Below are 27225 nucleotides of genomic sequence, written 5' to 3'. Positions count from 1 at the left end.
CAACCACGAGGTGGAGAATTCGCCTGCCAAAGTCGCCATACTTACTATTTTCTGCAGTGTCCAGGTGTTCCCGTTGTGTATCCAGACAGATTGCTCTGGTAACGTGTCTAGGGGGTCTTCGTATTGCGTCCACGTCCACGGGAAGCAGGGGAGGCACATTTCGGCCCCCGTGATCTCTGCCGTCTGGCAAGGGCGTCGAGTTGGCGAGGGGGAAGGGGAATAAACAGATAAATGGCGTACACCGTGTCCCCCAGGACTCGGAACGAGACGGGACTTGCTAGATCGTCGTTAACAATGGGGGCAAGGGCAGAGTTTGAGCTGCTCAGACGAACCCGTCATATGACCACCCGGCTCCTGACAGCTGTGAGCATTCCCAGACAACAATACCATATGTAAATTCGCACACACAAGTCTCCCTCCGGTGGAGACCGCAGTGGTCACACACCCTTGGTTCATCCCACTTTCGACGTCGGCTTCGCGCATCCATATTCCAATCATGTAAATTGCAGACCAGGCGCCTCGTCCTCTATGGTCTAATGCTCGCTGGATACTTGATGTAATAATGTACACTGACTTCATGGGAGGAGAGATCGTCCATGACAAATGCCACCGTAAAGAAAAACTCCGCCGAATCTGCCAATAGGCATGTGCGAGGGGCAAAACCTGTCGCCGCAATATCCGTACATTTTCCTCCTCGCTGGTCTTCCATAATCTTTCCATTTCATTCTTGCTTCTTCTTTTTCTCGGCCGTTTTGCATCTAGCTTAGGGATGCGGTAAATGTCCAAGTGGGCGGTGACGAATATATCGTGGACGCCATCATATAAAGATGGGCATCACAGGTTTTCAATAGGAGCTGCGGGCTCGGGAATGGGGAAAAACGATCGTCGCAAAACCTTGAAAACATGTCAAGTCAGTAATTTGACGACGACCACGCATGGCCATGGGGTAATTGACTCACAGCCCACACACCGGCAACGGCGCCGACCACACTACCAGAAACCATCATTGATCGGACACCACGGGTGCTTTTGAAAACCACACCGCTGAGGAAGCCGGCAACAACTGTGTTGGCAGAGTCGTGCTTGCCACGCAGACTACCAATCAATGAGTTGATGCAGTTGTACACAATAGCGACAACACCGGCCGAGTTGCCGAGGAAGGGTCCCCTCCGAGTCATTCCGTTGAGGATGGCATTCATTCGTAGCTTGGGAGGCTGTCCAACAGATTTATTCAGGCCATCCCGCAGGCCCCAGGCACCTCCTATCGACAGGGCTGTAAGGTACGTGATGCCAGTACCGTAACAGAGATCATCAGTGAAGCCTCGCGATGGCAGGACGGACTGGCCGCCTGGGAGTTCGGAAAGGGCAGAGTCCTCGAGCGTTAGATACTCGAGAGTATCCTGGTTTAGACCAGCCAGGGGATGCAATTGCGAGGGATCAGCGAACGTCGAGCTCTGGAGGAAAGCTTCTACGCCTTGGCCCTGGGACGGGTCGAAGCTGGTCTGCGATGAAGGGGGAGTCGCATCAAACGCATGTGTCGGCTCGTGGTGCTGCTGGCGCGGCTTGTTGCCGCCGGTCAAGGCGTTCCAAAGCGACGACATGATGAAGAAGCGCTTTTCTTCTGGCTGGTATCCGACGTGCTCGAGATACGGGGATTGATTCGCCGCAAGATTGGGAGTGCCCTGAATCCCGAATGACAGCTTCCCCAAAAATTTCTTTGTCAAAAGGTCGCGCTTTCCGACTGGATGGTCCGTGCACGGCTGCTATCCCGACGATCACGTGTCGCGCCAGAGAGGGACGCTTAGTCACTCACCTGTGGAGGGCGGAAAAACGAGAGAGAAGCAATTTTAGACCACGACGAGAATAGAAACATTAGACAAAAAGAACATGAAGATCTCGACACCTATCACAAGTATAGACGACCGTGCAGACATGGGGCCATATTCCTTCATCCCCGACTTTTACGACTTGAGACTTGGGTTCAGGTTGCATAGCTAGGTGCTAATAGCTATCATCTAGGCTACGCGTTGACTGTTGACTTGTCATCTAGGATGCTCTCCCATAAATGTCGAGCCCAGAATACAAGACTGAGATCAGCCTTTCGCAAAAATAGTGATGACGATTGTGAGTCTACGAAGTCATCCACTCACGCCTCTTGGGCCAGCATGTTTCTCCTTTACAGTCATTCTTATTCTATCTCTCCATGGCTACATGTCGGAACCACCTCAACACGGAAAACAACAATAGTATCGAAAGTACGTGATAGGTAGGCAGCTTCATTTCTCTGGGAGACCGGGAACGGCCAAACACCCACTGCGGAGGATGCCTAGCAGCAAGTCGCCGTAGCGAAGTCTTCCGTATGAAATTAAAAAATTAACATGACGGTTAATAGTTCAATCCCAACTGATGATGTAGAATCAAGAAAAGAGAAAAGGAGAAAAGGTCAATTGGGCTGGACCACATTATATAGCGAGAAAAAAAAAACTGGTGGGGCGGTCTCTCTATGGGGCTGAATCTGGGCTCATGAATCGGCCCCACGAAAATGACGGTAGTAGCTACCCTAGGCCCTCAGTACCTACGCATGAGGGCAGCAGAAACCAAACACCTCGCCATGAGTGTTCGGCGTTTCCTGTTACTCTCCCTTGCTGGGCACTGGAATTATGAGGGCCGGCGGAGTTGACAATCTCGATTTATAATGACGAGGAGGGTCTCTCAGTTGTACACAAACCAGCATCTAGCTCTCGGAGTTGGTCTCCTCCCAGCGGTTCAGAATACACAGAATCCCACTAGCCCTCGTGAATTTATCCATGAGCAAAATCATTAAAAAGAGTGACTGGACCAACGAGTCCCAACTTTTTTTCTTTAAAAAACGCTTGTAGCCGCCATCCTGGGTTGTTTCTCAAAACGTTCCCCCAATTATCAGTGCTATGCATGTCTCATTGCCTGAACGCCAGTATTTGCTTTTCGTGTATTTTTCCCCGGTTTCCCGGTTTTCTGTTTTTCTTTTTTTTCCTTTGTGTTCAATGACTTCTCCGGGAGGCGCAACAAGTCTTTCACTGTCGCCCTCTCAGGGGGTTACTGAGTCAGTTCGTTGAAGCAGCGGCCTTTGATCATAGCAAGTTTCTTCGATAACCCCCCCGATATGTGCCTCACCACAGCAGCGGGCCTCTTTATCTGTGTCGTTGGTAGCATAGTAAAAGTACTGGCCAAAAACAATAAAATCCATGAAGAGAGTGACCAAGGCGCCCGTCAACCAACTTAGATTGAGAAGCATGTATCTACCGTAGATACGTCTGGCCTCACCGGGCCTGCACGTATCATGCTGGCAATCGGGCTCGTAAGCAAAGATTGACAACACGTACGTAACGTTTCCGAGGCATGCAAAGATAAAGAAGAGCATGCTAAGGCCTTCAGTCGTCTTGCGGCGGTGGTTGAGGATAAGCTGCGGCACCCGGGAGGCAATGTAGAAGACAGCGCACAGGTAGCCAAAAAGCTGACCCAGAAGGTTGAATTCGATGGCATCTTCTCCACCAACGTTGGATCCCTTATCAGTACCTGCTGCCGATTCTCCCAGCCACCAGCCTAGGACGCCGGCTGCGCAGACCATGAAGACGATGGATGTGTTCCAGATCAAAGTCTGCAATGTACTGGGCGGGGGTGGAGGAGGTTCCACGTGAGAAATGTGAGGAACCGTGAGCGATAGACCAGTCCAGTCGGACCCGCGACGTTCTCGGTGATCGTGATCGCCCAACAAAGCTGTGCGTTCGTTTGCGCTGCCATCGAGCCGTGGCGACGTCTTTGGGGTGGGCGTGGCAGGTTCGTCTCGCCAGGTCAATCCTCTGTAGTAGAAACATTGGCCCAAAAGGACTATGTCGGCCAATGTATAATAGACGGCCAGGATGATCTATGTGACGTACTATTAGCCGAGGAAAGCCTCCAGGACAGTGATGGATCGTACCATAGTTGGCAAGACGCCCTGAAGGACGGCGCCGGCGATATTGAAGACATCTCCGATTAGCCACACAATGATAAACTGAACAGACAATGCTTCGGCAGAGCTGGACCTCCAATTCGCGATGAGTTGGGGTGTGAAGACGATGACTGGGCAGATTAGCCTCCAGAGTTTCCTTGTACGACTTTGCGATGTAACGCACCCCAGCATGCAATTGAGATTGAGCTACATGCATGAATCCAAGTCAGCAATCAATGATACGGTGGAACTGAAATGTAGCTGCAGGGGTAATAACATGGCGATTGTGCACAGGCGTTGACGGGTTGGTCGTCTTTTCCAGACCATGATCCTCGGTGACATGGCATGGATGGCCCAGGATGCACAGCATGGGCACGGTCCCACGGTAGTTACACCGGAACAGCTTCCGCAGACTGACCGACCGACCAAACCAGTGTGAAGGATGTAATTCGGCACACCAAGTAAAGCCTGATATACTAGACTCACCCGCAGATTCCTGAAATAGCCTCGACATCGAGATGCAAATTCGCCAGCGGGGGAGTCATGGTGGCAACTTGTGAGAGGCGATGACACGCACGTCTGGACGGGTCGCGGCCGAGGAGAGCTGGCAGGAGCGACTGACAGTGATGCAAGGAAGGGGAAGAAGACCGCAATGACAGTCTACTTGAAGACCAGCAGGCGAAATCGGGAAAGAACAAAAGAAGGATTTTACTGCGCTCGAGGGGCTCCGTCAACCTAGAAACAAGTTTGATGTCGAGAAAAATGTGGATGGAGTGGCGGCGGAAGTGTGGGAGAATTTCGCGGGGCTGCCGAGGTGAGTCAAGCCTCAAGACGACTAGACAGTCGGGATCAGAAGCGGCACCGCAACTTCTTTTTTTTTTCTTTCCCTTCGCTTCCTTGGCGGGCAAGCCGGATACAGTTGAGCCTGGCGCTTCGATGTAACTTGTACGACAGCCGGCGGTTGCATGACGCAGGGCCGCGCCGTCAAAGCTGCATGTCACGTCACGCCAGGTAGGATGAATAAACACGCATAAACGATATTTGAATCATGCATAGACGCTAGTCTAAATTCAGACACACATCCCACCTATAGAAATTCGATGTAGCTTGAATTTCACAGCCTTATTAATGCCTGCTGTAGCCTGTGTGTGTGTGTGTGTGTGTGTGTTAAAGACCATCGACAAAAGAAATAACTACGGAGTACACTATATTGATTGCAGGTGCATCTGTGATTCTACGTCGCAGTCGCAGCGACAACTGCAGAGCGTTTCCTTTTGCTGCTGGAACGGCCTCGCCGTCAATTTGACCGCTCAGCGACCTCCTGACAAATACCGCGAGGGAGCTTGGACTGTTACAAAACCCTTGCCCAGTAGCCTTGCAGCTGCAGCACAGCTAGAAAAACTGGCAACAAGTCATCCATCTGAAGTCGTGCTCGCGTACTCCGTACCCGAATTCATACTCGAATATCGTTTATGCGCGATTAGTCGTCTCGTCTGGTTGCCTCAAAGGGGCTTGGGCAAAGGCCCAAAACGGATCGGAGGTGGTGGGGCGGTTCGCGAGCGTTTAGCCAAAGCATCGCCGCGAGGGCAATCGAGGTCAGGATCTTTTCTTATTCCAGCAGCCGGAAACACCCCCCCCGCAAAGAGCCCTGTTCTCCCATTCGTCACTCCCTGCCCCAGCCAACCTGGTTGCCCATCGGACAACTACTCCGAACTAACGTTACGTACCTCCACCTTGGTCGTCAATCACGGATTCGCAGTTGACATTACTCATCACCTCCGCACCGCTCTCACGGTTGCCAACGGCGTCCCATTTGGACCGGCGTAAAAATAAGCCGCTCAACCAACATGTGAAGTGTTCTTAGCCTCGATTCCTTACTGCCACAATATACGTTATCCTGTGCCCTCTCAGTCGGCATCGGCATCCTTCCAGAGGTAAAACTTTAAAAAAAACAACTCTGCCGTCCACTACAGCCGCCCATGTCAACTACTCCTCCTCTCATGCCTGAGCTTGCTGCTCTCACAGGCGACGACTCAATGCTCACCAGACGCTTCGGCAAGGAAGTCATCAACTACTACGCTGGCAGTCGTCTCAATCGCTACTCATTCCTCCGCTCAGATGCCGCCTTTCTCAGCAAGGCCGCCACAAGCGACTCTGCGCGCTTCGTCGTATTGAAGGACCTGAACCCCTTTGTCGTCGACAAGCGGAAGCTTGCGCTGTCTACATATGACGATGTCCAGCGGCTTGTTGAGGAGCTGTTCGAGCAGACGGATGCGCAGAGGACCAAAGATTACGATTCCACAGCTGAACCCCCCGTGCTGGTTGTGTTCTTGGGCATGGTGGATGGCGGCGATGCAATTTTCCAGACTTCCGAGCACGGCGAGGTCAAGGGCCAGCCGTTCTTCGCACTTGACGTAACACCCAAAGGTCGGCGCAAGGGCCTCGCAGAGACGTGGGTCAAGACGCAGGAGGACAAGGGACTGCGGATAGCAACAGACACTAGAAGCCTGTCGTTGCACTCAGAAGCTGGTATGTGCCGTTTCTCACATCACCGTCACCATCGCGCGTCGCGTACGCTAACCTCGCGACAGCCGCCATGTTTGCCCAAGCCCGCTCAATAATTGACTGGAATACCCGCAACACCTTCTGTGCTGGCTGTGGCAACCCCAATCTATCTGTTGCGGCAGGCTACAAGCGCATCTGTCCGCCGACCTCCCGCAAGGGAAGCTCTGGAGCAACCCAACTCGCCGACTGCCCAACGCGCCACGGCGTATCCAACGTCTGCTTCCCCCGAACTGATCCCACCATGATTGCCGCCGTAGTGTCCGCTGACGGTCAACGTATTCTTCTGGGCCGGCAGAGCCGCTGGCCGCCCCACTGGCACAGCGCGCTTGCGGGATTCCTGGAACCCGGCGAATCCATTGAGGAGGCGGTGCGTAGGGAAGTGTGGGAAGAAGCCGGTGTGCGTGTGGGAAGGGTCGTCGTGCATTCTACACAACCATGGCCCTATCCGTCTAGTCTGATGATTGGCGCCATCGCACAAGCGCTGCCGGGCGACGGAGAGACCATCAGCTTGAACGACAAAGAACTAGAGAGTGCAAGATGGTTTACCTTTGAAGAGGTCCGGACGGCACTCGCTCAGACCGCTGGTGGTTTGGGTGCGCCGCCGCCAAAGGACTACAAGCAAGGCGACTTGAGAGTTCCGCCGCCCCAAGCTATTGCGAATAGGCTGATGACGGCCGTGGTGGAGGGCTATCTGTCAGGCAACCCCAAGATTTAATAGATTCTATAGATACGATCCATAGAGAGAGGCGGTCCAAAGTCACATAGTCTTGCTTGACTTGTTTTCGAGAAATGGCTCAGGACCGAGGGAGTCGCTCCATCTCTACAAATTCGAAACCGTCCACAACCGGCGCAGGTAGCAAGTCTACCCTCCCCTTCTCATACCTCACCAACCACACGGCATCCGCGTTGACAACTTCCAAAGCCTCCCTCACCTCCTTGTTACTCTCCATTACATCCGCCAAAATATCCAGGATGTCCTCAAACATGGCGTCGTCAACACGGACATATTCCACTACTGCCGTCAGCAACATCACGACCGCTTCCCACATCTTTACTGGCGAAGCGTGCTGTCCCAGACTCCCCGACGATGAACCGGGCCTTGAGTTTACCTCAAGTCCTTTGACTTCTATCCCGTTTCCAGTGCGAACTGGAATCATGATGCCTTGCCCCTTTTCGGGAATACGCGGGCGACTCGAGGCTTTGCGCCCTTCAGCATTGACTTTCATCTTTCGACACCAGTCGCGCAGCCATTCACCCCATTCGGTTTTGAACCGTGTGCTGAGAAAGTCTCCTGCTGCGCGGCAGAGACTGACCAGCGTGCGGCAAGCTTCAATCCTGATGAAGGGCTCTGGGTCGCGAAGGCGCTCTATGACCATTGGCCAGATGGAGTTTATGAGTGGCAGGAAGGAGTCTTCGTCGCCTGAGAGGACAGGTGATGCGGTGGTAAGGAGTTCCAGGAGTGAGCGGCGGAGTCGGGGCGTTGGGGAAGTGAGGTAGTGTTGGGTCAGGGAGGCGATCCTCAGAAGGAGCTGGTACGTCGGCGAATTGGCCCGTTTTTCGGGCTCGGGGGGTGGATGGCCTTCTTCGTCATCCTCCCCCTTTTCTTCTTCTTCTTGTTCGGGATGGGACTTCCATGGTTCTTTGGGGTGGCCCTTTATTTGTGTAAATGACTTCGCTTCCTCGTCGTCTCGAATGCGTCTTTTCTGTCGCCTATCCAGCTCGTCGAGAAGGGCATCCAGACCGAGGATTGGACGTGGCTTTTTTTTGTGGTTGATGATTTTTCTCTCGCCGTCGGTTAATAACCGCTCATTGATGGCTGATGCTTGATCGACAATTTCCTTGAGGACAGAGAACAGGTTTTCCGCGAGGAGAACATATCCGTGGTAGTTTTCCAGCGCAGCAAAAATGGACTCGACGACATCGTTCAAGTATGGAATTAGCTTGGGTCCGGAGAGTCGGATCATCATCATGAGGACTTGCATTGATGCGGGCGAGATATCCAGTGAGTTGAGGCGGAGGGCGACGGAGTTGACCATGTAATCGACATTGTCTATTATTAGTTCCGATACGCTGGCGTATTGGCAGGCAAGTGCTATGCTATTCAGAGAAGCAATTGCGTGTTGTTGCAGAAGCGGATTCTCTGATCCCAGGAACGTTGCTACGGGAAATAATACGTCCATCAGGTCAGGTCGGAATGATATTCCGCGTCTCTGTGCAGCGTAGGCTGCCACCTCTAGCGAAATGGCTTCTAGCTGCCAGTCCGCATGGTCTGAATCTGCGTGAGACTCAAGAATTTGTACAGAGTAAGAGAATAGATCCTCAAAAATCGGTCCTGTGTCATCTGAGGAGGTGGTGACCGCAGAAAGGTCCAGGAACGCTGCCGAATCCGCGTTCAAGCCATGGGACGCCTTTACTAGCTCGAAGCAGAGCCACAGAGATGCGATTCTGTCTGTCGATTCTGAATCTCGCGCATTATCCATCATGTTAGCGGCGATATTACACGCAACTGAAGTTGAGGCAATGTGGCTGATTAAATTGTCAACTTCTCGTCTGAGTGTCCGCTGACTTTCGCTTGCCATGAGCACTGGTTCAAAGGACTGCCCAGTGACTGATTCCCGCTGATTTTGTGACCCATCTAACAATTGCAAGTAAGTGACTGGTTGTGTTTGCTTTGAAGATTGGACAAGAGAAACAATGCTGTCGCGCAGAGCGCTGCCCATGGAGTCCTCCAGAGTCGAAGATTCTATCCCCGAGCTCCGAAATAATTCAATTCCTTTGGATAAGTTATGTATGGCGGTTATCTTGATCTCTTCATTTCCGAGTTGCACTATACGGGCCAGGCTAGACATCCAGCTATAGACAGCTGTCTTGACAGCATTGCCAAGTTCAGGGTATATGATGACTAGATGTCTTAAATCAGTCTGCATGGATAGGGAAGGTGTTGAGGAATTCTCCCCTTTATCTAGTACTATAGCCGTCTCGATTAGTAGCGTGGTGCAATTGGCCAGGGAGTTGTGGCACTCATCCAGAAGCGAAACGCAGAGCCTATCGAGGGCATCCAGAACTGCCTGCGAAGAATGCTTGCGCAACTTCATCATGCTGGATAATGCAACTTTGACTTGAGCTGTTGTTGCCTTTACCCATGCAGGTGTCAATGGTTTGGTTGCGTCAGGGGGCTTGGACTGCGTCTCATCCTCCTCGCCGCCTTTCGCAAGAATGGACCGTGTTTGCATATCTCCTAGCACTCCAGTAAGGACGGTCTGCACAACGTCCAGGCCTTTTGCCAGAACCATAGCTTTATGCCTGTTCGGAGATGACAGCAACTTGACCAAAGAAGAAACGGTGCCCGGGAGAAAGTTGGCTAGGGCTGCCTGATCCCGCAACAAGGTGTAAAGTGCTTGCAGTACGCCTAACGCTTCGAGTTGGATTTGTGGCGTAATGCCATCTACAGCACCATCAAGCATGACAGTAACTCCGTGGCCCAACGCTGGCATACTGTCTCCTTCCGTCAGTCCAGACATGGCGACAGCGGATTGACCTGCTGTGGTAAGCAGGGCCAGTTGCGTCCGAAAAGCTTCCAGCTGCAGTTCTTCCGGGACATGTCGGTCCTTGTTTGGCAATCCAGGAACGCCGTCGATGATGAAAGTAAGGAAGCTGAATATTTGTTGGACCAGCTTGCACGAAATCTTGCTCTTCCAACCATTTATGATGAGTAACTGAAGACATTTGACACAATTCTCGGTGAGACGGGCAGGGTAATGCTCCAATCGACGAAAAATGTGGTAAAGCGGAAAGAAGACATATTCAGCTAACTTGTCATCCAAGGCTGATGGGCTCTTTTGAATCTGGCCATCCAGAATGTCTAGGACCTGGGCAGTAAGATGTAGGAGCTCACGAGTGGCGTCGGCCGACCCCGTCTCTTGGATAGCCAGTTGGCTAATCTTGACACAACATGGTTTAAGCTGGCAAATATCAGCTCACGATTGAAAACTAGGCCATTTAGTCTTCGGGACAGTCAGTATGTTCATACCCTTTGGAATAGGCCATGCCGCTCTTGGTTTGCCGTCTGCTCTGCCATGTTGATTCACGAGGGTCACAGACGGATTTTTCCTCAAGATGCCTCGTCCCTGCACCATGTCCATCAGAATTCCTTTTGTTCTGAAGATCACTTCAAGGACAATGCAGGACTGAGCAACTGAATTGTTTCTGGCGGGAGCAAGATCACTGGGCAACGTCGAGTAGCGTATGCGTATATTTGCATGGTTGCATCATGTTGATGTTGATCCACAACCACAAACCGGACCAGCCAGCCATTGCCAAGTCGGCTCGTCATACTGTTTATCAGCATCCGTACGCACTGTCTATCTGCGCCCGTGCAGGGTGCTGGACACAGTATCGTGAGGCGAATGTTGAAACTTGCCCACTTTGCACAGTCTCTTTCTGTCCGCTTTGTAGTCTGCTTTGCTGCGGACATCCTGGTTGCGCACCATCTCGCACTGTATGGTTGCCAGGCGGTGCAGCACGGAAGAATGCGAAAGCAAATCCAGCACTCGCTCAATACTTGACATTAACGACCTCGACCGAATTTTTTTTACGTTTGCGCCGCCATGGGTTCGCACAGTTCATTCTCAGTGATTGTACATCCTCACCCGTCGCCTAACCGAGGCGCCTGCGCATATGAACTCGGACATCCGAATTCCAAGAACGCATTGGTTTTTATCGGTGGCCTAGGAGACGGACCTCACACCGTGCCTTACATTAGGACCGTGGCCAAGCATTTGGAAACTACAGGCAAAGATGTTGACTTCTCTGTGTTCGAACTTCGGTTAAGGAGCTCGTTCATCGGATTTGGGACGTCGAGTCTAAGCAACGATGTGGATGATATCGCCGCTTTGGTCAAGTATTTGCGAGGTTTGGGCAAAGAGAAGATTGTCCTGTTTGGCCATTCAACCGGCTGTCAAGTAAGTTAATTCACTCGCTTTGAGCCCATGTATATTGTGTAGCCTTCTGCCCTTGGGTCATTACTAATTGTACCCAGGATTGCATCGAGTACAGTGACTACGTCAAGCATGGCAACCCACCAGTCGATGGCTTCATCATGCAGGGACCAGTCTCGGATCGTGAGGCCATGGAGGGCATTTTGTCCAGCTTTAAAGAAAGCATCGAATTAGCAGAGAGTTGGATTGCCGCTGGACGGGCTAGGGATTGCCTTCCCAACGACAAAGTCCCACGTTCGCTGGCTGCCCCAATCTCTGCGTATCGATTCAAGTCACTTGCAGTAAAAGGGTAGGTCGCCGATATTTGCTTCCCGTCTGAGCTTTTTTAAGGACCAGCATTGACATTTTGTGTTTTTCTGTGTTTCTTTTCCCGTAGCGGAGATGACGACTACTTTTCGTCTGATTTGGACGATGCAACTGTGGCCAATTTTTGGAGCCGGTTCAATAAACCCGTGCTGGTATTGCACTCGGGTTCGGACGAGTTTGTCCCAGAGCATGTGGACCAGGCGGTCCAGAATCAGAGATACCAACAAGCAACCCCTTTTGTGAGCTCGCTGTCAGGGCTCATCCCGGATGCCGGACATATTGTCGAGGAAGAAGCGGCGAGAGAGTGGTTGGGCGTGAGAGTGGTGGACTTTCTGCGGACGCTGGAGAAATGAACGTGCAACACAGGTGGCCGGCACAAACCTGAATGGTCGTTTTTGTCGTTAGACGAGACCAAGCACAAGTAGTGCGTATGTATGAGGCGACGTCGGACGACCCAAGCCGCGAAGTCGGTGCAGATGGCGGCCGACAAGCCTTATTGCGATGTCATGATAAATACGCAGTATGGAACTGGCATAAAAAATGAATGCTCGCGGCATTAGATCCAGTACTCCGTAGCCTGAATGATAATCAAGCATCATTAGTCATCCACGGCTCCTGCCGTTTGACAATTGTCGTCATGCACGCTGCCTTGGGGCTGCAAGAGTGGGGCATGGAAAGACGAATCATCTCGACTTAAAGCCTGCCCTTGGTCCTTGGATCTTCCCTGTCGTGCACATTCTCCTTAAACTTATTAGCGCCCTTGCTGACCAACCTCTACAAAGTACCAAAGTACCACGATTCCTTAAGTCCACAGACGCTTCCGTTTATTCGGGCCTCGGATTTATTAATGCGCCAACGTCGATTTTTTCTGGCCCTGACTGATGACCTGGCCATGTCTGCACGTTCCCTCCTCGCCTATTGCTGTTTTTCTGCCCATCCGTCCATCATTTCAACCGCGCCCATCCAACACGTTGTTGGCTCTCAGAAACAGTGAACATTCAGATTCAAGTACTCGGCAAACACGTCACCGGCTCATTGGACCCATAGTTTTGATCTCTACAGGATCGCCGGCGCTGACGACGGGCATCGCGCCAATCTCGATCTTCCATTGCAACCTTCACATCTTTGTTCCTCGCCGACGACCCGACTCGGTTCTCCATCTGCTGAGCATGTGGTGACTTGCTCTCGTCTCTCGCTCCTCGCTCTCGCCCTCACGTGGGACCATGGAGCCTTATTACAACGAGCAGCAGCTACGCCTGCTCTCAGGCTCCTTCACCGGCTTGCGCCCGCTGCAGCGCCTCGGCCGCAGTTACTTTTCTGTTGCGAGCTTTCAGCAACCGCTCTGCGGCAATGAAGAGGGTTGGGGCCCGATTAGCAAGTACAGATACGACTTTACTCCGTGCTTCATCGATGTCTGGCTGGCTACCGTGGCCGTGTATGCCCTCATCTTGGGTCCAGTTGCCCTGTGGTGGCTGCTGAGGAAGAAGAAGCCCTTGGAAGAAGGCTCCTCCAAGAATGCTCACTTTTACATCAAGCAGGTGGGCCAGCACCTTCCACTGAGACCTGTTTCAGAAAGCTGGCGAGACAGCATCCGTCTGCCCATCTTCAACATGTTTAATTGCTGACTTGCGTCCATTGTATTAGTCCCTTCTCGTCTTTCTCGTCGCCGACTTCGTCGTCCAACTCGGTATTCAGATTCTTGGCATGCCCGGCATCTGGTATGGCGACTTCCGCGTGCTGACAACTTTTCTGACAATCATCTCGTTGTTGGTCATCTTTTCGATTCAGTGGGTTGAGCATTCTCGCCTGCGGCACGCCAATGGAGTCGTTCTCTTCTACTGGCTACTCCTCATCATCTCTCTCACCGTCAAGCTTCGATCTCTGATTTCACAACAAGTATATGAAGCGAATCTACCTTATTTTATTACGTACTGCATTGGATTTGGCTCCACCATTGTTGAATTCTTGGTTGAGTGGTTGCGGCCTCGTCAGCATGTCCCCAGTGGCTACGAAGCCATCTCCGAGGATGAGGAATGCCCCGTCGAATACGCCACTGTCTTTTCTCGCCTGACCTTCTCCTGGATGACACCGATGATGCGATATGGGTACAAGGTCTTTCTGACCGAGAATGATTTGTGGGGGCTTGCCAAATCGGATCAGACCAAGGTTACAAGTGCAGCTTTTGAGAAAGCGTGGTCTCATGAATTGAACCACCGTCCCAAGTCTCCATCACTTTGGTTGGCTATGTTTCGTGCCTACGGTGGTCCTTATGCAATTGCTGCCCTCTTCAAGGTCGGGAACGACATCACGCAGTATGTCCAGCCGCAGCTGCTTCGTCTCTTGTTGACTTGGGTCAAATCATACAATCGTGAGTACGGGGTGGTTGCCGAACCTGTTATCAAGGGAGCAGCAATTGCGCTGGCCATGTTTGGTTGCGCCGTATTCCAAACTACAATGGTGGTATGTATCTATTTCTTTTTTCTTTCAACTCATTAACAGGTCTCGGTTTCCGTCGTTTAAAAAGTTGCTGACTTACCCTTACAGCATCAATATTTCCAAATGTCCTTTGTCACTGGTATGCGGATTAAGGGCGGTCTAGCCTCCACCATCTACCGGAAGTCCTTAAGGTTATCTAACGAGGGGAGATCAACAAAAACTACCGGAGATATTGTGAATTACATGGCCGTCGATGCTCAGCGTCTTCAGGATTTGACTCAGTTTCTACAACAAGCCTGGTCGGCCCCCTTCCAGATTATCATCTGCATGGTTTCGCTCTACAACCTTGTCGGATGGTCAATGATGGCTGGTATCGTCGTTATGATTATTATGATGCCAGCTCAGGGATGGGTCGCCCGAATTATGAAGAACTTGCAAAAAGACCAGATGAAGAACAAGGATGCCAGAAGCAGACTCATCAATGAAATTATCACCAACATGAAGAGCATCAAACTCTATGCATGGGGTGCGGCTTTCATGAACAAGCTCAACTATGTCCGAAACGAGCAGGAGCTCAAGAATCTCCGACGAATCGGTGCCACCCAGGCGTTTGCCAACTTCACCTGGAACACGGCGCCTTTCTTCGTCTCATGTTCTACCTTTACAGTCTTTGTCCTCACACAGGATAGACCGCTTACAACGGATATTATCTTCCCTGCTCTGGCCCTTTTCAACCTGTTGACCTTCCCGCTGGCTGTTTTGCCCATGGTCATCACGTCCATCGTTGAAGCGTCAGTTGCTATTGGCCGATTGACTGATTTCCTTACTGCCGAGGAACTCCAGTCTGACTCTGTCACGGTTAAGCCTGCTCCCAAAGAAATAGGCGAAGAAACGGTGCTCATCCGCGACGGCACTTTCTCTTGGAACCGTCATGAGACCAAAGAAGTCCTCAAGGACATCGACTTCACCGCTTACAAGGGTGAACTGACGTGTGTCGTCGGCCGTGTGGGCTCCGGCAAATCGTCCTTCCTGCAGAGTATTCTTGGCGATCTTTGGAAGGTTAAGGGGTCTGCTGAGGTCAGAGGCACTGTGGCTTACGCCTCCCAGCAGACCTGGATTCTGAACGCAACTGTCAAAGAAAATATCGTCTTTGGATACAAATACGATTCTGAATTCTACGAGAAGACCATCAAAGCCTGCGCTCTCTTGGACGACTTTGCTCAGCTGCCTGATGGTGATGAGACCGTTGTCGGTGAGAGAGGTATTTCTCTCAGTGGCGGACAAAAGGCGCGAGTGTCTCTTGCCCGTTCTGTTTACGCTAGAGCCGACATCTACCTTTTGGATGATGTTTTGTCTGCTGTGGACTCACATGTCGGTCGTCACATCATCGATAACGTCCTTGGCCCTCGTGGTTTGCTTTCGACCAAGACTAGAATACTCGCAACCAATTCCATCCCCGTTCTTAAGCAGGCTAGCTTTATCACCATGCTGAGGGATGGTGAAATTGCTGAGAAGGGAACCTACTCGCAGCTGATCGCTAAGAAGGGATTGGTTGCCGACCTGCTGAGGACTGCCGGACACGAGTCGAACAGTGGCTCTGTTAACTCCAGCCCGCCTTCCAGTGAGACCTCAACTGTGATTGAGGGTGAGCCTAGCTTTACTCATGATAAGGAGGAAGTAGCAGAGGCTCTAGAGGACGTTCCAGAGATGGAGCCGATCAAGGCTGCCACTCCTGCAGGCAAGAAATCCCGTTCAGGTAGCATGGCCACTCTACGACGTGCCAGTACTGCAAGCTTCAGGGGTCCTCGAGGCAAGCTTACAGATGAGGAGCTCGCCGGCGCCTCACGGACAAAGCAAACCAAGGAATTCGTCGAACAAGGCAAAGTCAAGTGGTCTGTATACGGCGAATATGCCAAGGAGAACAATCTGGTTGCTGTTGGGATATACATTTTCGCCCTCTTGGCTTCCCAATCTGCCAGCATTGGGGGCTCTGTATGGCTGAAAGAGTGGTCGGAGCACAACGAAAAGACGGGCTCCAACGACAGCATCGGCAAGTACATTGGCATCTACTTTGCATTTGGTATCGGCTCATCCCTACTTACGGTCGGCCAAACCCTGGTTCTGTGGATTTTTTGCTCCATCGAGGCCTCCCGTAAGCTCCATGAGCGCATGGCCAACGCGATTTTCAGGTCTCCAATGTCCTTCTTTGACACCACGCCCGCCGGCCGCATTCTCAACAGATTCTCCAGCGACATTTACAGAGTCGACGAAGTCCTGGCGCGCGTGTTCAACATGTTGTTTGTCAACGTCGCCAGATCCTGCTTTACCCTTGGTGTCATCTCTTTCTCCACACCCGCGTTCATTGCTTTGATTGTCCCACTGGCGCTTACCTACTACTGGATTCAGCGATACTATCTCCGCACGTCTCGAGAGCTCAAGAGACTTGACAGCGTCAGCCGCAGTCCCGTCTATGCTCACTTCCAGGAGTCTCTTGGCGGCATGACCACTATTCGCGCGTTCCGTCAACAGGAGCGATTTGAACTTGAGAATGAATGGCGAGTAGATGCCAACTTGCGCGCCTACTTCCCCTCAATCAGCGCCAATCGCTGGCTAGCTGTCCGCCTGGAGTTTATCGGCGCCGTGGTGATCCTGGCTGCCGCTGGCCTCGCCATAATTTCCGTCTCGAATGACAGCGGTTTGACTGAAGGCACCGTTGGTCTAGCTATGTCGTATGCCCTTCAAATTACGACGTCGCTGAACTGGATAGTTCGACAGACTGTCGAAGTCGAGACCAACATTGTCTCGGTTGAGCGTGTTCTGGAATTTGCCAGGCTACCCAGCGAAGCGCCTGAGATCATTGCTGAGAACCGACCGCCGATTGCTTGGCCGGCAAAGGGCGAGATAGAGTTTAGGAAGTACAGCACCAGATACCGTGAGGGTCTGGACCTGGTTCTTAAGAACATCAACCTGGACATCAAATCCCATGAGAAGATTGGCGTTGTTGGCCGAACGGGAGCGGGCAAATCTTCACTGACCCTTGCGCTGTTCCGTTTGATTGAGCCAGCTACCGGCCACATTGCCATAGACAAGCTAAACACGTCGACCATTGGCTTGTTGGATCTTCGACGTAGACTTGCCATTATTCCTCAGGATGCCGCGCTTTTCGAGGGTACAGTTCGTGACAACCTTGACCCTGGACACGTTCACGACGACACTGAACTTTGGAGTGTTCTTGGTAAGTACACTTCGGGCAAACGAATGCATTGAGACACTCGAGTAACCGCAATCAGATCACGCCCGTCTCAAGGAACATGTAGCAAGCATGGACGGCGGTCTCGAGGCCAAGATTAACGAAGGGGGTGAGTCATCGTCATCGGCGCTCTTCTCCACGCCGCGCATGTCTGTTGGATTCTGACAGGATTAGGCTCGAATCTCTCCCAAGGCCAGCGTCAACTCGTCTCGCTGGCCCGCGCCATGCTTACGCCCTCCAACATCCTTGTGCTCGACGAAGCCACGGCAGCTGTAGACGTGGAAACCGACGCGATGCTCCAAGCCACCCTGCGCTCGCCCATGTTCTCTAACCGCACCATCATCACTGTTGCCCACCGTCTCAACACCATCCTTGACAGCGATCGCGTCGTCGTCCTGGATAAGGGTGAGGTGATAGAGTTTGACACACCGGTCGAGCTATACAAGAAGCAGGGTGTGTTTTATGGCTTGATGAAGCAAGCCGGCTTGGAGACTGAGCGAAATACAACAAGTGAGGTGTAGAGATTAAAATTTTTTTCTTTTGGTTTAAGCTCGGCAGTTATATATCATGTACATTGGAACAAGACTTGGGGAGGGCTGTGTATATTGACAGGCTCACAGAGCAAATTGTCACTGGGCAAATGAGGAAGGATAGTCGAGCGTATGAGACGCCAGTGATGAAATGAGCTACAATTTGAGCCGCTTGTCCCACAGGCATTCGAGGAGAAGGGCGTCAGCCACAATCATTGACTGTGCAATTGACGACCATGGATTATGGTCGCCCGGAAAGCTGAGAATGAATTGGGCAAAGTGGCGGGCATGGCCAGGTGCGGAGCTGAGATGTAAAGGAGAAGTCGAGGATGAGGATTGGCCGTGACGGGGGCCTGTTTTGGTGTTTGAAACGAAGCGAGTACGTCTACCCCCCGTGTCAGACCGAGGCGGCTGCAATGCATCATCGTTGCTATTTGCAGCTGCGGATACGGAGTACAGAGGAAGGCGTGTGGCTGTAGTGTTGCTGTTGTTGTTGTTGTTGTTGTTGTTGTTGTTGTTATACGCGTCCCCTTCTCACACATGCTACATGCCACAGATGCCGGAATCTGCCTACATGTAGTCATGCACCATCTCGACTTGAATCACGAGTCCACGACTGCCCACTTCCCTCGCTGCACGGATGTCTGTATGAGTGCGGGCAGATGAAATGCGCCTCTGCAGGACCCTTTTTCTTGGCCCTACATGCGTGAAACAAGCCGACGCGCATTAGTAAATGCGCACCGCCCCTCATCGTGATGGTAGCATCCGGGCGAGCGCGAGTGCAAGGCCGGGAGGGAGGGGGAGCATGGAGACGGAGCACGGAGCACCAAGATGGCCAAGGCCGTCTCTTGCTCTTGCTCTGGATTGGCTGTGTGGCTTGCCGTGGTTTGATTCTCGTGCTGCCGTCGACCTTGATGTACGCACCCGGCTTCGGACTTTGTCGCCCTGAAGTGCCCATCAGATAAGCTTTCTCGTGTCACGATGCCACGATGCCACGGCGAGCGGTGGGCGGACGCATTGCCATTCTGATTTTGATTTTGATTTTGATTTCCGGCCTCCGCCATCGCGAGACTGACTCCCATGCTTGGTGACCACTGACCACACCGCACGAGGTCGACGCACCTGCAGCTTACCGGCCTCAAAACACCCCATGAAAAAAAAAATAAAAAAAGAAAAAAAGAAAAAGACTCTGCTCGGGCGGCTACGGGGAGAAGGGGGTGGCCAAGCTGCGGACAGGCCGCCCCGTGGTCCCCCGTTGGAATCCTCACCGGGCAGCGCCCGGGTCATCATCCTCTTGTGCTACTTGCCTCCACCGTCTCGGGTATACAATACAGTAGGAAGAAGAAAAGCAGAGCGTTTCCTCGTGGCGGAGCCTGTGCCGCATCTCCTGCATGGACGCGAAACAAAGATGCAGACAAGGGGAAAACCCCAGGAAGAAGGGAAAAGGAAGGTGAATGAAAGCAAAAGAGAAGAAGAGGAGAGAGAAGACCAACAGAGGTGGTTATGGGGGACAGTGTGCGGCTTTCTGCGAGGAGGTTTGACGGCTTTTTGCACAACCAGTGTGTCTTCAGTCACCGAGGGTCGGGTTGCTCCGTATGCTTCTCTCGCAACATCGTGAATCGTGATTCGCAAGGACGTGATATACCATACCGAGTAACCGAGGTAGGTAGTTGCATGTCGCTGCCCGTCCAGGTGACTTTTCCGTAACTAGTTGGTCGCCAACGGTTGGTCCTTTTATTTATCCCCCCCCCCTGGCGTGGCACCTCCTCCGAGAAAAGACCCCTGGAACTGCTTCCCGCTCTTGTCGAGGTTGAGGAATAGACCATCAGAGCCTCACGGGAGTGCCAGAGATTTGATGAATGGGCGGTTTGAAGGACTCGGTACAATCAACGGAGCATGTACAATGTACGCCTGCCTCGTCAAACGCCCCATGGCTGGGCGGATGGCCGAGCCGGCTCCGTTGGTTCCGCCTGTGGTGTTTACTCTGGTGTTCACTCTTCAGTACTCCGTAGTATTCGCCCTCGAGGTACGGAGCGCTCCGTACACGGCATGTTATCCTTGACTGATGCCGGGATGAGAGTGACCACGGTCCACGATGCACTCGATCAACATGGAACTTCCTTGTCATGAAACGATTCTCCCGCTACCAACTGAGGCACCCAACGTTGGCTTACTCGGTACTGCCTACTCAGTTCTAGCACTGCAATACGTATTGCGTATTGCGCCGAGTCCAATTTTCATGCGTTTGGATCATCTGGTGTCCCCGTATGTCTGACAATAGAACCAGAGTATCGGGTCTTATCCACTAACATGCGTTCTTCATCTTCATGGGTCTCGATAGTCGTCACGGCGACGCCCCCGTCAGAGGGGAATGAAAAAAAGATCCCTTTGCCCCCCCGTTTCCCCCTTGCCCTTGACCCCGCTGATTGTGAGTGGTTTGAACTTTGCACCTTTGTTGCCAGCCAAGATTAATATAGACTGGTGGCGAGCAGGCGATCATGTAACAGAGGCAGGGGCTAAGAAGAACCGCGGCCGGATATCATGGACCCAGTCATCCATCCTGATAAGCAGTCCGTTCGTCTTCATTCTGTTGGTTATACGGCCCGAGTAGTACAAATATAGTGGCTGTGGCGCGTCCGTGGTACAGTCGGACAACGATGATCATGGAATGACGCCAAATGTACAAGACATGAGTACGCATGGCGCACAGCATTGCCGTGATGGGCTTGGCCGCAATGACGATGCCACGACCATACTTACTTGCACGGGCCGACGCTCCTCATCCATTCATTGCCTGTTTGTTGTAGACTCGTAACTAGTTGTCAGGCTGGTGAGGCTTCGATAACGGGACAGCACATTCTGCGTACTATGACTAGTAATACAAAGCCCACCTTGCCCTTTGATTAAGCTGCTGATTCTGGTTTGTGGCGTGCAGGGAGGACATCTGGCCGCAGTGGCCAACAGGTGCCCTTCTTGTTGTGCTGTTGGGTAGTGATACACTGGAAACGAAATTGTAGTTCGGCTGCTCGCTATGTGAATGGCTGCTGGCCGGTGAGCAATGCACTCGAATCACCATGTTTGTAGTAGTAGTTGGACTGAACCATACTCCGTAGAGTCAAGTAGCAGACAATATCCGATGGTGATGTAACGTGTTGATAACTGACGAACAAAACGCAGTACCGATCCAGCCTCGCGGCGTCAGATTGATCATTGGAGCTTGGCAACACACGAGATTGGTGTCCTGGAGGCACATGCCCATGATTCATTCAGTCTGGAATAACCATCGCCGAAGGTTTTGTGTCCGTGGCCGTCCAGATAAAGAGGCTTCCAATACCGTACGGTGGCTGGTATCGAACAAGTTTTGTCACGGCTGTCTACCGTCTCCTGAGTCGGACAAGACAATGGGCAGCCGTAGATTGTGTATATAAGAAACGAAGAGGGTGGTAGTCTGGGCTCCCAGTCGTGTATATCCGCACTGATGATACGAGTGCACATCGGTGTCTCCATGCAGGGTCCTCCATTGCTGAGTATGGGGTTCTCTTGCATTGGCGAACTGCGCTGCACAGCCTGGTCTCTGAACGGAGTGCTCTGAAGATGGCAGCTTATTACTCCGTACTAAGATGACAAAACCATCAAGCAGCAGGCAGCTAAGCGATGCGCCAGCTGAAACACAACCCGTCATGCCAGCAGTCAACCGCTTATACGGAGTTGAACTCGCTCCATGACGAACGACTGGTCCCGCACCGCAGTCAAAGGGCCTCTGTGTGTCGGCCGAGTTGTTTGCGGCCCTGCTTTCTGCACTGGTAGTTGTGCACGCCGTATTACTCCGTCTAATGCAGTCTGTTATGTGACATGTCCAACATCGTGAGATATCCTCTCCCTGCATATCGTGGGGCCGCAGAAGCCGTCAGCATGGAACAGCTCATAGCCTGGCTGGCTGAGTCTGCTATTTCCTCAAGTCGACCAAGGCCTGGTGGGATTGGCTTGTCCAGTCAAACATAAGAGGCTGGTCGCTGCGCTTGGGAAAGCCACCAATCTCGGTTTCCCACATCTCGATCATGTTGGCCCAGAGAGCTTGATATGCGGAGCACATCAATGAAATGCGTTCCGCAAGCCGCAATGGAGGTGCGGAAATGGCCTGTATTGGCAAGAAGCCCTCTTCTGGCTTGCATCGGGCTGAGTACTCCGTAGGTGATAGTAGCTTTCTCCGAGAAATCTATAATTGCTTCTTTTGGTATACCTCCCGGGCTGGTAAGACACCCAATTTGCAGTTAATATTTTCCAACAGCCCAGGACCCTTGAGGAATTCCGTCCTTGGCCACTGGTCCACACTGCACAGAGGCACATTGATGAATATGAATGTCCGGTGTACTTCAGCCCCCCCCCCCTGGGAGCTGCTCATGCCATCAGCCAGTGAAGTCTGGAGCGGTGCTGTTGTTGCTGTTGCCATTATTGTCGGAAACGGACGGCATGGCTGCCCTTGTTTTTCGAACGTCCTGCGTCCAATTGTGTGTCTATGCCTCTTCGCAAGAAGCTTGCTGACCAAATGCTTTCCAGCTACCTTGGGTTCTGGGCACGGTTTGTGGCAGCCCCCAGCTTGCAATCCCGGTTGGTTGCGCCCGGAACCCGAGTAAAATGCACCAACAACCATTGAATTACCGTGTTGCATCTCGAAGTTGCCTCCTCGCACAACACAACACGTCGATACTTGACCTTGGCGGGAGCTGGCTCCTAGGAAAAAAGATTTCAGACATCTGACTCCGTAATTTGGGCGACCACAACTGCCTTGTGCTGTGCTGGGCCCTGGCACAGATCAGTGACTCCAGTCGTCCCCCCCCAATCAATCGTTACCCCGTGTGCCAAGCTATGAGTAATTGGTGACCCTGAGGAACCAGCTCCAGCTCCATACGCCCCAATGTGGCTGTCAGCTGTTGCTGAGTACGGAGTACTCCGTACTGGACGAACAATCTGGTCTGTCAAGGAAGACTATTTATTAGTAATGAAAATCGCCGACCTAGTGGAGCTCGGTGGCACGGCGCCGTCAAAACCAAGTTAGCTACTAGCAGCCCGAGCCGTACCGCAACCGGGTCCCACAAGGGCCACAACAGAAGCAACGGTTTCGGCCCAAGTTTCATTAGTGGAGGAAGCTTGCCCAAGCTAATCTTCAGAAACAACTGGCTTGTCCACGTACTATTAGTTGCCAACGGATCGTAGTACGTACCGATGAAGAAACCACTCCCAATCTACATTTTGCCTCCCAGCTCTGGTTGAGCTTTGCTCCAGCAATGACTGAATTATTCGTTATTAGAGTCAGACCTATGAAGCATGGGGGGGGGGGGCCTGAATGGTTGTGAGTCTGTGATATCCTCCTCGGCTGCTCAAGGTCCTGGCTTCGCTGCTGCGATAGATAGCCGGATAGTATCTGCGGATCGAGTAGGGAAACCTGAAGTTTGCCTATTTATTAGACCCAGGGACTCCGCAACCGTGATTAGAATTCTTGTAGTATCTACTCCATGGGATCCAGCTCGTCTGGTTGCACGAGGATAGAACCTGCGAGAGTCGCTTGTTGGCTGTGGAACCAAATATCAGCTCGGGCGGGGGAAGGAATTGACTTTCTGAACGCACAAGTTAACACCTAGCCAGGGTCCTCGATTTGCAGCAAGGATCGAAATAGTAGTTGGATAGCCGGATCGCCTGCCACATGAAACCCTCATGTTGACGCAGATGGATTTGATAACATTCTTCCACACCACACTCGAAGAATAAAATGTGAAGGGACCAACTATCACCATCGCCCGATGTGCCGTGACGAAGTTCGCCCCAAAAGTAACGTTAGTATACGCCACGACTAACCACTATTCACAGAACACTTGTCCTTCATGGGTGACTAGGCATTGAGAAAAAGTTTTTTTCTTTGTGCGCAGCCTGATGTTACACACTGATAGGGTACTGGGGTGTCAATTAATATGAAAATGCCCAAAGCAGGTCTTGATCATTGATTGCCTGATGTTCAATCCAGAACTTGCCGGGAAGCGGAGGCGAAGGAAACGATTCCACTCCGCAATGCACATCAACGCCGTGCCGGCCGGCAGGTCTTTTCACCGCCCATGAGTCCATGACCTTGGAATGATAGTATGTAATCAAGGACGTGGAGCGTCACACCCTGTGTGGTTGGTGCTCAGTGACCAGGCCAGAGCTGGAGAAGATCCAAAAGAAAGAGGAAAACAAAAGCACCGCTGAGACCCGGGGGGCATAGAGAGGCTTGTTCCGCAAGCCGAGCAGCCATCTGTAGCTTCTGCAACTGCTACTCTGTATCAGGGGTGTTCCGTAGTAAGGAAGACGCCGACTTTGCTATTCCCAGCACAACAGCTCAATGTCTCAAACTTTGACCCGTGCTACCAGTACATGGCACGTACGGAGTAGTGTGCTACAGGTTTCTAGGTCGGGGCGGGGTTCATGTGGCTTGCGTCGTGGCGCCTGATGAGTTGCACCCCAATTGTCCATTGCAAGACTCATATTCCTTTCTCTTGAGCATCGCGATTGCCTCCAAGTCTGTGCCCCCGAATTGCGATATGTATGTGCAATACCGAGTACGTGTGCATCTCGAAAGCTGTAGGTTTATTGCATTCCGGGATAACCGTGTATGATTGGACTCAGGTGTTTTCTTGACTCGACGCCGACAGACCGCTGCACCTGCAAATGTAGGTACCTCCCCTCGCGGATCGATCCCGGCTCATTCCCGATGCGTTGGGTACTCACAATCTGCCACCAATTGACGTTTTTGCAGGGGCATTGGCATATCAGGCATATGTGGGAGGTAAAACCAGCGGAAAACATGGTGGGCTTGTTCCAGTGGAATGGACAGTCTGTGACCGAACACACCGGGACAAGTCCATTTTTAATGCAACCCCCTTTGTTGGCTGCATGGTGAGGCTGTTTGTTGTCTCTGAAAAGCCAAGGTCACAGGGCGTTCCGAGAGAATTGGTTCTGACGTATTTGGCTTGTGTCTGCATTTCTCGGTTGACTATTGGAGCCCCAAACGTTGTTTCGCAAAGGATGAAGAGCGCTTCAGAATGTCCATGCTGTCATTCGTAGCTCGTCCAGGCCGATCGGGGCGGGGAAGCGTTTCTGAGGTCCGGTTGACTCTCCCTGGCCGAATCTGGACCAACGAGGAAGGAAAGCGAGGTATTTTCCTGCCTGCATATGCATTGCTCCGTAGACCTCGCGTACACTCGCTGAGCAGCATCGAAGCCAACATCAACACGCGGGTGGTAGCGCAGACATGCAGGTTGTGCCTAGGGTACTCCGCACCTCCTTAGCATCCAGGCCGCAGCCGGGTCCAGCTTAATTGCTAACGTGATATCCGTACGGAGTACAGTGTAAAGGGATTCTGCGAGCTATGCTGGAGGCTGGACTGGTATGATTGCTCGCGAGAGTGGTTGCGACGGACAAGACAGACGTAGAGGTGTAGAGGAGTAGAGGTGCAGAGACGCAGATTGAGATGGGTCGAGGGACGGGGGAGGCACGACTAGGGAGGCGGAGCAAAGCAGGGAAGGAAGGAGCAATCAATGGCAGAGACATGAGATGGTGAGAGTCCTACATTCTAATTCCTGGATGGGATTGGTGGCACCATTTGAAACCTTTGAGCCCTGCAATACCGCTCAGGCTTCGTCAACTTGTTGCCATTGCCGCTGTCAATGGAGCAGAGTTGATGGGCATCATCATCCTTCTACCTCAAGTTCCATAACTCTTGGCCGGGCCAGGCTCGGCCATTCTTCCGATCCTCTGACAGCAGAGCATATTTCGTCTGCCTGAATTCGAAAGAGCTGGCCATGCCGAGTCTTTTCGGCCCACGTGTATATTGGGCGGATCGACAAGTTATCAGCGGCTCTCTTGGAAAGATGGCGGCCGATATTCGTCATCGTTCTGTCGTTGGTGCGGCCGTCATCACACGACCATCTGATAACACAGATTGGAAACCCGGTGTCGAGGCGAGCTACTAGTAGTTACTCCGTACACCAGTTGACAGGACCCATGGGCCGTACTTATGAGCACAGGTCTGACCACATATCGTGCAGGAACTTGGTTGTCTTCGCAGAGACGTCTGGCACTTCGATCTTACTGTAACCAATTGCCCGATCGGATTACCTACCTAGTCATGCACTACGTCAATATCCGATGACCGTTGTCGACCACCCTTCCCCAGCAAGGTTTGGTGTCTCACCGCGAAAATAACTACAGTATTATAGTTACTCGGTCCATCAGTCAAACGCGGGAGCCAAAGGGCTGTGGTTTTCAATTGCATCTCCACCGAGCAGTCCAGGTCCATGTTGCGGACATCTGACATTCTTCGCCTTCGCCCACTGGTCCGTGGCACTTCACCAACGTGTGCATGACATAATGTTCGCCCGCCCGACACGGAAAAGCCGTCCACTGAGTTTGCATTTATCCTAGATGGAGATATCTGCTGGTGGTCGTCGGCAGTTGGGGGTTGGCAAATAGGAGTCAAATGCCTTCTGCACATTGGCCGCCTGCGACTCAAGACCGGAGACTCGAGGATGGCTCTGTACGGAGTACGCCGTACGGCATGGCCATCAGGCGTCATCAACAAGGAACACAACTGGCCAACTCTTCGGTCGACGGCGTTGCGGCCGCTTGCCGCTTGCCGCCTCACGCCAGCAGGACGCCAACATCCAAGCCAGCCACCAGGCAGGCGCGTCTCGCTTCGTCTCGGACTCTCGGTCCCCAGACCAAGACAGACAAGATCTCCAAGGCTACTCCAGACTCCAGCACTCCCGCCCGAGGTGGTGCTTTGCTTGTCTTGCGGACTCTCTCTCACCACACCCCTCCGCTTTCACGGTGCTGGCTCGCTGCCACCCTCGCCCCGTTCCCCCCATGCCTACTTAAGTAGGCTTAAACGTCTTAGACGGATGTGGCCAGGGCTGTTGACAGGGTCCTTGCCGCATACCCTGTCCAGGCGTCCGCCCTCGCGGAGTACGTGTACGGTGTACACCCCAGAAGAATGGTCCCTCGACTGGCTCGTCCCGCACCACACCACCCACTTCCCTGGGCGACAACCAACTAGTTAGTACACAGACCTTGGCGGTGCGGTGCGATGCCGTTTATTAGATGCCGCTGCTTGATGCTGGTCAAACTTGCGCCATTCAGAGC

The 27225-nt window shown here is 52.4% G+C and overlaps 6 protein-coding genes across 6 annotated transcripts; 3 read left to right on the top strand and 3 right to left on the bottom strand.

Annotated features, from left to right (window-relative positions):
- Window positions 1-834: 834 nt before the first annotated feature.
- Window positions 835-1601, bottom strand: MAM_01451 (mitochondrial import inner membrane translocase subunit tim23; the record flags this gene model as incomplete). The annotated part of the gene is made up of 2 exons (XM_040820250.1): window positions 835-894; window positions 960-1601. 2 exons carry the CDS (start codon window positions 1599-1601, stop codon window positions 835-837), a joined length of 702 nt encoding a protein of 233 aa, XP_040681738.1.
- Window positions 1602-3067: 1466 nt separating this feature from the next.
- Window positions 3068-4515, bottom strand: MAM_01450 (PQ loop repeat protein; the record flags this gene model as incomplete). The annotated part of the gene is made up of 5 exons (XM_040820249.1): window positions 3068-3308; window positions 3363-3904; window positions 3959-4101; window positions 4155-4177; window positions 4457-4515. 5 exons carry the CDS (start codon window positions 4513-4515, stop codon window positions 3068-3070), a joined length of 1008 nt encoding a protein of 335 aa, XP_040681737.1.
- A 1434-nt stretch (window positions 4516-5949) lies between these two features.
- MAM_01449 (NADH pyrophosphatase) lies at window positions 5950-7250 on the top strand (the record flags this gene model as incomplete). The annotated part of the gene is made up of 2 exons (XM_040820248.1): window positions 5950-6499; window positions 6562-7250. The coding sequence occupies 2 exons, from the start codon at window positions 5950-5952 to the stop codon at window positions 7248-7250; spliced, it is 1239 nt and encodes a 412-aa protein (XP_040681736.1).
- Window positions 7251-7329: 79 nt separating this feature from the next.
- MAM_01448 (HEAT repeat protein) lies at window positions 7330-10613 on the bottom strand (the record flags this gene model as incomplete). Its single annotated transcript, XM_040820247.1, has 2 exons — window positions 7330-10497; window positions 10566-10613. 2 exons carry the CDS (start codon window positions 10611-10613, stop codon window positions 7330-7332), a joined length of 3216 nt encoding a protein of 1071 aa, XP_040681735.1.
- Window positions 10614-11142: 529 nt separating this feature from the next.
- MAM_01447 (Esterase/lipase superfamily protein) lies at window positions 11143-12191 on the top strand (the record flags this gene model as incomplete). The annotated part of the gene is made up of 3 exons (XM_040820246.1): window positions 11143-11496; window positions 11574-11821; window positions 11909-12191. The coding sequence occupies 3 exons, from the start codon at window positions 11143-11145 to the stop codon at window positions 12189-12191; spliced, it is 885 nt and encodes a 294-aa protein (XP_040681734.1).
- An 870-nt stretch (window positions 12192-13061) lies between these two features.
- On the top strand, window positions 13062-18045 carry MAM_01446 (multidrug resistance-associated protein 1; the record flags this gene model as incomplete). Its single annotated transcript, XM_040820245.1, has 5 exons — window positions 13062-13376; window positions 13483-14298; window positions 14383-17509; window positions 17565-17633; window positions 17693-18045. 5 exons carry the CDS (start codon window positions 13062-13064, stop codon window positions 18043-18045), a joined length of 4680 nt encoding a protein of 1559 aa, XP_040681733.1.
- Window positions 18046-27225: the final 9180 nt, after the last annotated feature.

This window comes from Metarhizium album (assembly GCF_000804445.1).
Source record: "Metarhizium album ARSEF 1941 chromosome Unknown scaffold_2, whole genome shotgun sequence".
Classification (NCBI taxonomy): domain Eukaryota; kingdom Fungi; phylum Ascomycota; class Sordariomycetes; order Hypocreales; family Clavicipitaceae; genus Metarhizium; species Metarhizium album.
Note: the sequence above shows the minus strand (reverse complement) of the source record. Positions and strands in the feature narration are given on the sequence as shown.